Here is a 12,830-nt window from a genome sequence, read left to right as displayed (position 1 = left end):
ATACATACATACATACATACATACATACATACATACATACATACATACATATACATACATACATGCATACATGCATACATACATATAGCTATATAGCTCGATCGGGAGAGAGAATTGCAGGTTTTGATCGATCTGTAAGTAAGGAATTTGAATGGAGAATTTGCCTGAATCGTTGTATGTGGATCCTAGAGAAGTTGCTTCTTCTTCTTCTTCTACCACTCAATGGAATACCACACAATCCTTCTCCGCAACTGATCGTCCTGGAATTGAGCAGTTGATAAAGTTGCTTAACCGGCCTCAGACCAGAGCTGAAGCTATTAATCAACTTAACAGAGTCTCCAAAATCTATAAGGTATACACACACAATTAAACACATATATGTGTGTATGTCTGTGTCTATATGTGATTAATTATATATGTGTGTATATCGATCGTTTATATATGTATGCACGTCGTGGATTGATCATAGATGATTTCCTGATTCAGTTCTCTYACAGATCAACATTGTGGATTTGCATGAATAACTATTAATATGTTGAATTTTGATCTTTGATTGATTTCTCTTATGTTGATCAAATCAGTTTTATGAGATCAAATCTGCTGCTAAGTCGTACATGATGAACCRTTCGCCTGTTTCTGATTTTATATATTTGATTGTTCAATTAGCATTAAATGTCCTTTATTTGTGTTTGTCCGTGTGTTTGATCTGCTTGCACATTACCTGTGTTGATTTTCAAGTTATTTGAAATTCTTGTTGTTTGTTCAAAATCTTTGTTCTCGATCCCGCATCTATAATGAGCATATATATATATAGGGGTCCATTCAATGGAGAACTGATTAGTTTGTGGTAACTGTGAGATTCAATCTCAACCACAAACCACGGGGAAATTAGGAAATTAATAATTATGGTAGTTTGAGTTAAAATTATAATTAGAGGGCATATTAGATATTTTTTAAAAAATCTTCTCTCCTCTCTCCTCTCTCATCTCTTTGACCTCCAATCTCCGGCCTCCGGTGAACATTAATCTGGCAGGTACCAAGTAATCACAAAGATACACAATGTGATACCTATTGTGATACCATTGTGATACCAACTATGATACCAACTCAAACCTTAAAAACAAAGATACATAATGTGATACTCATTGTGATATACTGTGATACCATTGTGATACCAACTATGATACCAACTCAAACCTTAAAAACAAAGATACACAATGTGATAATCATTGTGATATATTGTGATACCAACTATGATACCAACTCAAACCTTAAAAACAAAGATACACAATGTGATATCCATTGTGATATACTATGATACCTGCCGGATTAATGTTCACCGGAGGCCGGAGATTGGAGGTCGGAGAGATGAGAGGGGAGAGAGGAGAGAAGAATTTTTTTTAAAAAATACCTAATATGTCCTCTAATTATAATTTTAACTTAAACTACCATAATTATTAATTTCCTAATTTATCCATTGATTTGTGGTTGAGATTGAATCTCATAGTTACCACAAACTAATCAGTTCTCATTTGATTAGTCCCTTATATATATATATATATATATATCATGGAAATTGATTCAAATTTTATGATAATTCATTGACTTAAGTATGTTTGTTATCATTTTAATTAATTGGGGGTTCAAAATTTTTGAAGTTTTTCTTGGAGAAAAAATGGATTTCGAGAAGTGGTTTAAAGGAGGACTTTCCGATCACCTTATTGGTCTTTTTCAAGTCTTGATCGCATTGAAGTTTTGAATATACTTAAAATCCGTTCACTAAATGTTTAATGTTTACTCGATAAGTATATGTCGGACTATTTACCTTATCATATGAAAATGACACGAAAATCTTACCCACTAAGAGCGATGATAAGCATGGAGGGTCTTGCCCTGTAAGTGAGGGTGACGACTCTTGCACGGTAAATGATTTCCGCGCAAATTGTTGCATATGATAACATTTTGATGAGTTACAATCTTATCCAGTAAAGTAATTACATTGTTGACTCTTTGAAAAACGCTTATCGGATAAGCGTTTGTGTAAATTAACTACTGAATGGCTATGTGCTTTAGCATAGTGTATGTATTTGTTTGATTCTGTTAGGGAAACTTTATTTTCGTTTCAATGTATGTATAGGACTCTTGTATATGGTTTTAAGCGCATTAGAACATATATGATGACCCGTGGCCTGATCAATTCATTCGTTTAATGATTGAACATACAATATTATTTTACCATAATCGGACTAAGGCATAAATTTCATCTTATTTGTTGTCACCTCCTCGGCTTGATATGGTAGAGACGAAAAGAGTTTGCAATGCAGTTCGCTTGCTTCAGGTCATTTTACTGCATCTTAACTTTGTCTTTATACTCTTATAAAAGATTTTTTTTATGGAACCTGATCCCATCTTTAAACTGGTCCATCATGACTTTGCAGATCCAACCAGCTATTCATGTCCATTGTTGTTGCATGTTTTTCGTTCTTATTAAACGGCTATGTTATTTCATGTGTTGTACTTCTACATAATTCACTAAAACATATGACAGAATCTTTTTTTGGAAACAATTACATATATGATAAGATTCTAGCAATGCCCCTATATGACGGCATACTACTGATATGAACATAGATATCATATATACTTGATCTTTTTGTTTCCTGCAGCTGAGATTATCAATATTCTAACACTTGAAACATGCACTAAAATTCTGTATTTTTATGCTCTTGCAGTGCATAGCATCTCATCCAGAAGCAAGAATGGGGTGTATCAAAGGTATCTTTCATGTTTCCTCTCTCTCTCTCTCTCTCTCTCTCTCTCTCTCTATATATATATATATATATATATATTATTTCTGAATAGCTACAGTCCTGGTATTATATTGAGACCATCATATATGTATGATCATCCATTTACAGTTTTCTTAGATACAGTGAAATTTTAAAATATGAAAATTCTAATTCGATGTTCTATATACGTTGCAGCCCAAATGCCTGTATACATTTACCCTTTTCTTAATACCACCGAGCAACAACTTGTGCAGTTTGATTACTTGCGAATTAACAGCTTAGGTGTTATTGCGACGCTTGTGAAGGTACTAGCTACTCCTACCACTTCAGATGTTTGTCTTTCTATATCTACCATGTCTTTGGTTCCATGATTCTTCAATATATATAGATAGAAATACTAAAATTATAACAATGGAATATTCAATTCGGCTCTGCTGCTACGATCATACACAAGATAACGGTAGCAAAGTGAAAGCACTTCACGACGATGGTTCCAATGCTCATTATCTATACTATAAAGCATGTGATAAAAACTCTTAAAAACCATTTATTATGCATGAAGTACTGTGTATTAAATTAACACAATGTGATTGGAGTTCGCATTTCTTGACAAACAACAACGCAATTGGAATGTTTCTTTTATGGTTGACACCTCCACAAACTCCTCGTCATTGTGTTTTTTATGATCAAACTTCGTTAATTTAATGGACCAACACAAACACACACTACAACAAAATCGGGCTATAAGACGCCCAAAAAATTTAAGCGTCTTATTATAGGACTTAACTTTTAGGACCTTAAAATAAAGTTTACTATTTAAAGACTTTGTAATAAGTTTATAGGAAGTTTTTGGACGTCTTAACAAGTTTTTTACGCCACTTCTAATGCAAAGCATACCATTAGCAATTTTATAGTACATAATTTATAAAAACAAGTGTGTTATAAAAAGATGAGTTTGTAGAACACTTTTTCCAAAGTGTCGTATTGTTGCAACGCTTTCTAATAAAAGACTTGTTAACATCCAAAAACGTCCTATCAACTTATTTTTTGGTCCTAAAAATTAAGGCCTATAAAGTGGTCTATTAGGATGCTTAGAAATTCTATAAACCCGATTTAGTTGTGGAGACATCTTACATCTACACGGATAATATATCACATAGCACCTGCAGGTAGCAACCCTTCTGCTTGGTAAGATTCTAGAGCAACAAGAAGGGAAGCGTTACTGTGGGTCGTTTGTAGAAAGATTTTTTGCGGTGTCAAAGGCTCTCTCCAAAATGGTTGATGAGTTTTCTGGAAAACCTCCAGCTCCCATTGTTCAAGAATATATATATTGATCTGCTACTTGCACCCATCCAAAATCTCGAGGTCAGTCGAGTAACGAACTTGTAATTAACTTTAGTTATCATGATCAATTCCAATCTTATAAGATTGTTTTCACCCTCTCAGGTGTTATGATGCATTAGGGAATTGTTACCCTCAGAGATTGAGAAATCCTGCCTACCACCAATCGGAAGGGCTGGTTGTTCCTTCTTTCCAACTCCACAAGTTGTCAAATCTTTCTTTTACGTGAATCGCCTAATTGGCATGAAGACTCAAAATTATTTGTAATAATACTCAAAACCACGACTACATATGTAATAGAATTCAAATGGAATATATGTAATAGTCTATGTCAAAAATAACACAACACAAAGGCAATAAATTTGATTCCAAAGAGCATTGAAGAAATGGGAAATGGATACAAAAGCAAATGGAGCAAAAAGAAAGTAATAGGGATGATCTCAGCTATCTATTTACAGCTCAAAAGTACAACAAGAGGAATGGTAAAATACAGAGCAACTTGACTAAAATGTACAGAGATGCATCAGCTTGATCCTTGTGGTCTGGAAGGGACTGAAAGCTCACTCTTAAGCATGAAAGACAGATCATGCATTTGTGACAACACCATCTCTACATCTTCCTTCTTTCCTCCCTCTCCATTACTATTCTTCCTGAATCAAAATATACCCCATTTTCTATTAACCCATTGTTCTTCACTTTTATCAACAACAAACAAAACCCCACCTCTTTCTTACATGTTCACAATTTTCAAAAATCTAACACCAAGTTTACCAACAAAAACCTAAGAATCTTACCTGCTCCAATAATGTTTCGTGCCTTACTGCTGGATTTCCACACTAGTTTGTTAATAGAGTTCAATGCAAAACTAATATAATCAAGTGCAAAATGCACAAACGCAAGACTTAAAAAGCATAACCACAAATAAGAAGCAGCAGCATAGGGTGCTCGATGCAAGTAACATACACTTAAGCATTCACAGGTGGGAAAAGCCATTCTGGACTGATAAACCCAAGAACCGAACAGGGTCCAAACTGAATTGAACTGAACAGTAACAGACTATGTTCAGAACCAAACCGGTTCCTTTTCTTTAGTTTACTTTTTAGACTTGAAATGAGGCCACGTTATGTTTGTATTTTTCACAAAAAAAGAAAAACAACTTCGGATTCAATTCATAGTTTCATTTGGGACTGAACCACTTCAGGTCAATCTTGTTTTTGGTTCCATTATTTTTCATCTTTTGGTTCCAGTTTAGTCAGGGGAAGACTTGATGAACAGCCCTACAAGCATGTGAAAAGCAAGTATAGCAATTACCAACACTTTATTAGCATCAAATGAATCATATGGTAGTCTAAGCAGTTAACACGGTCGATTACGGAGATTGAGGTCCGGACCTTGATTTGCAATTGGTTATCAAGATATGCATGATGACATGTTTTGATACAAGTAGGTGTTTTACACCAATGCATGAAAGTGTTTACATTTTATGATACAAGTACGTGTTACACAAGGCATGAAAGTGTTTACATGTTATGTATGACCATAAACATCCAACGTACGGGATATTACAAGAAGGGACGTTTTCCAAACGGACCTTATGGGGAAGCCTTTATGGATAGAGGGGTTAGCAAACCTCAAGACAAGTATGGCATACTTACATGTCTCAAGTGAGATGTCAAAAGGATGCTTATGCATGATAAAAAGATTATTTTTATGCATGATCAAGAGTTTTAGTGAATTATTATTAACAAAATGTTAAGTATCATGAAAATTGTTTATTCATGAAACCATAACTACTCACTAAGCTTTTAGCTCAAGTATCTCTGGGGAATGAGTAAAGAAGGATAGCATGAAGAAGTATCATTCTAATCAATAGCAAAATTTTGTTGTATCATAAGCTATTGAGTTACATTTCTGCTAGTATTTGAACTCTGTGGTAATTATAAAGCTGAGTTTTAGAAATGAAGTTAAATTTCAAGTTCATATGTACGACTTAGTGGTATCAATAAGAACGTAATGGCACCCGAAGTAGGATTTGAGGCGTTACAATATATATATATATATATATATATATATATTGTATGCCTAATACATATCAAGTCAAACAATTCAAAGTAAGTTTCAAACCACACAAGTGAGGAGTAGGAGTAGGAGTAGGAGTTGAAGTTGAAATTGAAATCGAAGAGTTGAAGTTGAAATCGGAAAGACTGAAAGAGGGCAGAAGTTGAAGTCGAGGAGTAGAGGTCGATGAGTGGAGTCGAGGGCAGAAGTTGGAGCCGAGGCTGCAGTGATCGAGTTGAAAAGTGGAGTCGAGGAGTGGACTGTGGAGTCGACTAGTCTAGTGGCTGGAGTCGTTAACGTCTTCATGATTCAGTCGATGGAATTGAGGTAGGGATGATGGAGTATGGACTTAATTTAGGTCAAAGTGAACTCTAAAATTTTTATGGCCATGGATATTAAAGTAAAAGCCTATAAAATATTAAAAAGGAAGTCCAAAATGTTTTAAAAACTGTAAGGCCCATGGACTTAATTATAGCGGTATAGCGGACCGCTATTGTAAAACCAAATCTTGATGCAATAGCGGTGAATAACACCACTAATTGCGGCACCGCTACAAACCACAGCTATTCTCTTAAGGACCGCAAATCCGCTATTGCACCGCAATTAACTGGCATAGATGGTAGTAAAGGCAAATAACATAGACACTACAAGTTACAACCAAGAGCAAAGAGTCATCTAGATGGCACAAGGGGAGGAAAAGGGAGGGCAAACAGTCCTCTAAATGACCTCTATGTGAGCCCTTGGTAGCACAACGGCCCACCTACTTGAAATACTAAAGAATACTTCAAAACATGCCCAAGGAATGGCTTCTTCTAAAATAGAGATGAATATATTTTTGCCTCATTCTAACAATATTAGCATCATTATCGCCAGGTATATATCAAGAAGAGAAGCAGCATAAAGCAAATGTGCAAGCTAAAAGTAACCATGAAAACACATGCCAGTGCCAATAAAAATGATTACGACGGATGACACAATTTCAAGAAAGTTGTACTGACCTGCTTGCTGTAGATACTTCTGAGAAGATATTATACACTTCTTGAGTATCATTTGGATTTTTATTACTAGATGAACCAGAAAATAGATCCGACTGTGAAAAGTTGCCGAAATCCACTTCCTTTGGATCCGTTGTAGATGTAAACAAATTTAATTCTGATATCTTCTCGCTAGCTATGACATTCTCATTACTATTTTGTTTCCAGGAATCTGGGAAAGAACCTTGATTACCAGTTGAGCTTGTGAAATCATTCCATTCATCAAATTTGTCATCATCTTTGCTGGCCGCCATAGTGGTAGCACTAGAAGCACCAAATGGCCACTGACTATCTTGAAACCAGTCAGTAGTGTCTGAATAGTGTTTGTTTGAATTATCAAATTCTGACTTTTCAGTGTGACTAGACACCTGGGAGCTAGCATTGTATAGCAGGTCATTTTGAATCAAGTCATTAACCAATGTTGGGGAAGAGACTGCATCAACCTGCGGTTTAATATCAAATGAATTTTCATCTTTGTCGGTAGCAGTGTTGTTGGCAGTACTTTTCAGCCAGTTAGTATTTTCAAACCAGTCTATAGAAACACCTTCGGTAAATGAATCATTTGATTTATCCTGTGAAGATCCCTCATTATGTTTAGCAACCAAGTCTAACAGATCAGCCTGCTGAGCGACAGCAGCATTGTTGGCACTACTCGTCTGCCAGATACCATCATTAAACCAGTCTCCATCAATACCTTCTGAAGATATATCATTTTGATGACCTGATAACCCATCCTTTGCTTCAGCAACTGATTCCAACTGCTCAGCTTGCGGAAAAGTTGCAGAGCTCATGTTGGCAAATAAGTCATCTGGAATCCAGTCTTTACCTGTAGAAGGAGCAGTAACTGAATCATCATTCAGTTTTGTGTTATTTAATCTTTTTATCTGTCCAAAAACTGCATCCATGTGGACAGATAGATCAGCTTCAGCGCCTACAAAAGGGTCAACTGATTTGGAATTTTCATCCTCTATTTTGGTATCTGCAGATTGAAATTCTGCATTCCAGCCAGATGAAGCATCACCACTCACATCAATGGAAGAAATGACGGATGTCTCAAGAGGCAAAACATTCTGGAATAGAGTAAGATTTTCTTGACCGCCAAAGGCCTTATTTTGATCATTTTTGCTGGTAACTGGTTGTTCTTCGGATGCATCAGAGACAATAGCTCTCTTTGACTCTATAAAGAAGCTGTCCAAGTCGGCTGTACCAACATTCAGAGAACTGCCATGTTCAGAAGTCTTGTTGTCGAAACTATTCTCAGGTTTCTTAGGCTTATCCTGCCATGAAATCTGCAAATCTAGGAGATCAGACAAAGTTACTTCATCTTCTGCAGGACTCTGCCCTCTATGTATTCCACTTCCTTCAGCCAAAGACCCAACTCTTCCCTAAAAGTAACGTAAATGGTATGTGAAGAGCATAATGGGATTGCACAAGACCAACACAGATCATCAAAACAACACACAATCATAAACTTCAAGACATCATCAAAACTGTTATCCCAAATTAGAACTCAAATCTGCCAGGACAAAACTCTTAACATGATCATTATTCCTTAGCAGGGAAATAATCTATCTTATTTGAGACGCGTAGCAACATTTGACAATGTGATCTCCATCCAATAATCAAGTAGTACAACCTTAAATCATATACTGTATTCAGTGGTGTTTCCTGTCTCGCTCTTTATTCTATAATCTCTAACTCGTGTTTCAAAAGTATGATACTTACAAAATGAAAAACCCTTCATAGATATACAATATTATCAAACTCTCCCCTCTGCAAAGTGTCAACAGTCTCTCCCTGTATGCTTTATGTTATTATAAGGTATGTTACATTAATCAGGGATAGTTGAATAAATGAGTAATTGACAAAATAAATAAGAGGCTTCAAATAGAAATTTAACCAAGGAATGCCCACAGAACCATCTGGAAAATAGTTAGTTTGTAAAGGATTCATCACATCAATTGAGAATAAATAAAAAATAGTCATATATATACTTCACGTCTGTTACAACAAGTGTACTTGTAACAGTGGTTTAGGGTACGGATATTTGGTTCACCACCTTCACTAATCTTGAGGCATGGACGATCCAGTTCCATGGACGAAGGTAGGTAACTAAGTTATCTCCTATGGCCTCTCCACTATATTCTGCTTACCATATTAGGACAGAATGGGACTTCAATAGTAATGGTGAGGATTGCAATGAAATTAATGTATAAGTAAAGCGAAAAACCCTAACCGATCCGCTTAAGTTCAGAGATTGAAGTAACCAGCGATAACCATTGCTGGAATTGAAGGAGATAGGATCAGGATGGAGGTCCTTCTTCTGGTTTTCACCACAATATATGCAAATCAGTGACTGTAAACCTCTCAGGAGCTTCCCTTTACAAAATTTGCATCTCAGATACGACGGAGACGAGTCTAAGGTGGATATACACGCCTCAAGCGTCGGTAATGACGGTAGGGTTGTTTCTTCCGGGTCGAACGACGATAGTCCGACACCTTCTCGGAACCCGATCTGAGCTCGATTGATAAGATCCGTCGGAACATCGAAGTCCATTCTATGCGTTGATCAAGATCGGCGAGTGTGACTATATTGATTTTGTTCAAAAAGCGGATGTGGTCTTCCGTATCTAGAATCTCCGGTGGTGGTGGTCGTCGTCGGAGGAGGAGGAGGAGTTCAGTGTTTAGGCGACGATGGCGATTTGGATCTTATTTATGGGCCATCGGTTATCCGGGTCGATCCTCACCCCAACCTCGGCCCTATCTTTTGTCTACATGGTTTTTTTGAAAATCTGTCATCTTTTTGTGTCAGCTGTTTGGGATTGCTTATTTGAAACAAGTTATGTTTTTTTATAAAAAGGATTTATCAATTTATTATAAGTCAGAAGGATAACTTCTTTAAAAACTCTTTATTACCAGTTTTACATTGGTATAAGTTGTTTATCCAAACACTTAAAAGTGCTTATTAACGGTGTCACACCGAAATAAGTCAATTTGTTTTTATAAACAATCCCAAGCTACCTTTTGATCCATATGTTACGTCAAAAATCATGAATTTTGTTCTCTAATCCATTGATTACATTAACAATTAATGTGATTTTCTTTGAGGTCACTTCTTGTGCTAGGAAATATATGTACTTGTAGATCTCGGCATTGTATCACCAGAGTAGTAGTGCAAGTGAATAATGGGTACTACGTTCGCTTTTAAATAATATAATGGGTATAGTACATATATCGTATCCATAGGTACTGGTCTTACTAAGAATCTGAGATTTCCATGAACTTCCCGTGAAAAGTTGGTTTTTATAATTAATTGTTACGGGAGTGTTTTGGTGATTGTTAAAGTTAACTAACAACATGTAATAAAAAGCGAGTATGTGTGTAAGTTTTTTTATAAGAGTATGATGGTAACAAAATCATTGAAAGAACCGTCATAAAAGAACCCTTCGCGATTTCTCTCTCGAAAGTGAATTGTGATGGAATGTGGCACAAGTGCTAACTTTCGGTTTTCCAACCTTACTAAGTAGATCTCGTAAATTTAAATTCCATTGGTATGGAAAGATGTGCATATCTCTATGGCACATGAACTTGACCGACATGCTAAACCTTATCGAAAATTATACAAGAACTCATATATGTATATGATTATTGAAGATTTTCTCAAACCTTCTTGTATCACTCAAGTCGTATCTCGAATCTGCTCATCTCTTGGTCAATGATTTAATATTAAACATAAGTTATCATCTTATCTGCGTTGAGTTAAAGATTTGAATTGAGTAATCAAACCGAAAAGTTAGCAAAAAGTAATAACACCCAAGTGTTACATTTTACCTCCTGGTTTTGCTTACACCCAACACCCAAGGGGGTTTAGCTCGTGTTCGAAAGAAAAGACATAATAGAAGATAAGAAATACTCAATTTTAAATTGCATTAAAATAAAATTCGACATTTTGGTCACATACGTCGCCACAATGGTACATAAATGTAAATAACCAGAACACAAGATAAAGTGTTGACCTCTCTTGTTCATTTCTTCTCCTCATTTATTAATATCCCAAAGTTGACCTTTGCCTATGTCAGCTCCTCATTTCACTGAATTGGAAATAAAATTGCTGCAAGATCTTATGACAGGCTCATAATTCTGAACTTTCAGTTGTTTCTTGACTTTAGAAACAATTTATAGATTAAATAAGTAAAATACTCAAATGCGTATTAAATGGGTGAAAATGGGTCTAAAAAGAGTAACAAATAACTCTAAAATTTAGAGGTTATCGGCTTGCAAAGAAAATCCTTGCTCAACTCCCATGAATTGGACGAGAAAAGGCTACCGTTACGTAAATTGAATAAGGCTCTGTTTGTTTTTTTATAAAAAAAAGTTCTTATCAGCCTCTTATGTCTGATTCATTAAGAGGTAGGTCATTCAGACTGTTTGTTTTTTTCCAATTTTTCAGAACCACTTATGCCTTATTGTCCTCTTATCTGGGAAGAGGTAAATCAACCTCTTATTTGACTTTCAAACCCTCAACAAGGGTGTTTCTTAATCCATTAACCTTAATCAATCATTTCTCTCAATCAATCCTTACCAAATCAATCCTCACTTCTCTCAATTGATATATTTTAATAGGATTTAAACGCGTTAAGTACCGTTAATGACATATTTTCGTTCAAATGAATACTAATTATATAATTTAGATATACATTTCATAATGATGATGAGTAAATATGTGAAATTGTATAAATTTATCTATAAATTAAACACCATAATTTATTAATGGGTAAAATAAACAATTTAAACAAATTCAGACGTTTATCAGTTTATAAAAACAAACAGTCTTATTGATTCAAATTTCAGACTTCAACACCACCTCTTACAAATCAGAAGTGAAATAAGACTTCATACTTCAACACCTCTTAAAAAACAAACATAACCTAAAAAAGAACCAAAGATTCATTATTATAGAAAACAAATTCCAGGTTTCTCCATTGTTACCATCACAACTACACTAATCATGGTATTGTAAGAGACATTGTTTATCTCGAACTCGAGCTCGTTTATCTTGAACTCGAGCTCGTTTAACGCGAGCTTAATTATCCAAGTCGTTCGAGCATACACTTTTTCGAGTCAAACATACACATATATCCATGAACCATATAATCAATATATATATATATATATATATATATATATATATATATAATTGAGATCAACCCAATAAGAAAGCTAATCGATCTCGAGTTTGAATCCATAAACAAGTATCGAACTCGAACATAAAAAATTATTTTAAACAAGTTGTTCAAACTCGAGCATGATAATCTTTTTCGAGTCGAACTCGAATAACATACAACTCGACTCGGCTCGACTCATTAACACCCCTAGTAGGTAGGTGCATACACTGAAGTTTATTTTTTAAAAACAGTAAAAAGACAAAATATGATAATAAAAAAAGACCAATATGCCTTTGTGTGAGTTAATTTGACCGCCTCCACTAACAGTTGTTGGATGACGGACAAAATCCGTAAGGATTTGCAAACCACAGTAATCACTGTTATGATAAACGAATCAAATCTTTAATCTCTTCTTTGTTTATGTAAGAGGAAATGTTGTAAGA

At 35.2% G+C, this 12,830-nt stretch overlaps 2 protein-coding genes across 3 annotated transcripts; one reads left to right on the top strand and one right to left on the bottom strand.

The window, feature by feature from the left end:
* The first annotated feature begins 151 nt into the window (after nt 1-151).
* LOC112501441 (cell differentiation protein rcd1-like) lies at nt 152-3,160 on the top strand. Its single transcript, XM_025105076.1, has 3 exons — nt 152-352; nt 2,733-2,775; nt 2,985-3,160. The coding sequence occupies exons 1-3, from the start codon at nt 152-154 to the stop codon at nt 3,158-3,160; spliced, it is 420 nt and encodes a 139-aa protein (XP_024960844.1).
* A 1,321-nt stretch (nt 3,161-4,481) lies between these two features.
* Nucleotides 4,482-9,894, bottom strand: LOC112501449. Of its 2 annotated transcripts, none has more exons than XM_025105085.1 (3): nt 9,459-9,894; nt 7,187-8,607; nt 4,482-4,780 (listed from the first exon to the last, which is right to left on the bottom strand). In XM_025105085.1, exons 1-3 carry the CDS (start codon nt 9,777-9,779, stop codon nt 4,654-4,656), a joined length of 1,869 nt encoding a protein of 622 aa, XP_024960853.1. In that variant the 5' UTR covers nt 9,780-9,894; the 3' UTR covers nt 4,482-4,653. The 2 variants fall into 2 exon arrangements, with proteins under 2 accessions (XP_024960853.1, XP_024960854.1); XM_025105086.1 differs by having other exon boundaries at nt 7,187-8,511.
* Nucleotides 9,895-12,830: the final 2,936 nt, after the last annotated feature.

The sequence above is a fragment of the Cynara cardunculus genome, unplaced genomic scaffold (assembly GCF_001531365.2).
Source record: "Cynara cardunculus var. scolymus isolate 2C unplaced genomic scaffold, CcrdV1 Un_Scaffold_122, whole genome shotgun sequence".
In the NCBI taxonomy this organism is placed as follows: Eukaryota; Viridiplantae; Streptophyta; class Magnoliopsida; order Asterales; family Asteraceae; genus Cynara; species Cynara cardunculus.
The sequence above is the reverse complement of the archived record's forward strand: the minus strand, read 5'-3'. Positions and strand labels throughout refer to the sequence as shown.

What these genes read in the sequence shown, in the direction of transcription:
- LOC112501441 (XM_025105076.1), top strand. Translation starts at nt 152, where the DNA reads ATGGAGAATTTGCCTGAATCGTTGTATGTGGATCCTAGAGAAGTTGCT. An exon ending in GAGTCTCCAAAATCTATAAG is followed by an intron (nt 353 to 2,732) that starts GTATACACACAC and finishes ATGCTCTTGCAG; the next exon opens with TGCATAGCATCTCATCCAGA. An exon ending in AAGAATGGGGTGTATCAAAG is followed by an intron (nt 2,776 to 2,984) that starts GTATCTTTCATG and finishes TATACGTTGCAG; the next exon opens with CCCAAATGCCTGTATACATT.
- LOC112501449 (XM_025105085.1), bottom strand. Translation starts at nt 9,779, where the DNA reads ATGGACTTCGATGTTCCGACGGATCTTATCAATCGAGCTCAGATCGGG. An exon ending in CTCTGAACTTAAGCGGATCG is followed by an intron (nt 8,608 to 9,458) that starts GTTAGGGTTTTT and finishes CGTTACTTTTAG; the next exon opens with GGAAGAGTTGGGTCTTTGGC. An exon ending in GAAGTATCTACAGCAAGCAG is followed by an intron (nt 4,781 to 7,186) that starts GTCAGTACAACT and finishes ATTTTGATTCAG; the next exon opens with GAAGAATAGTAATGGAGAGG.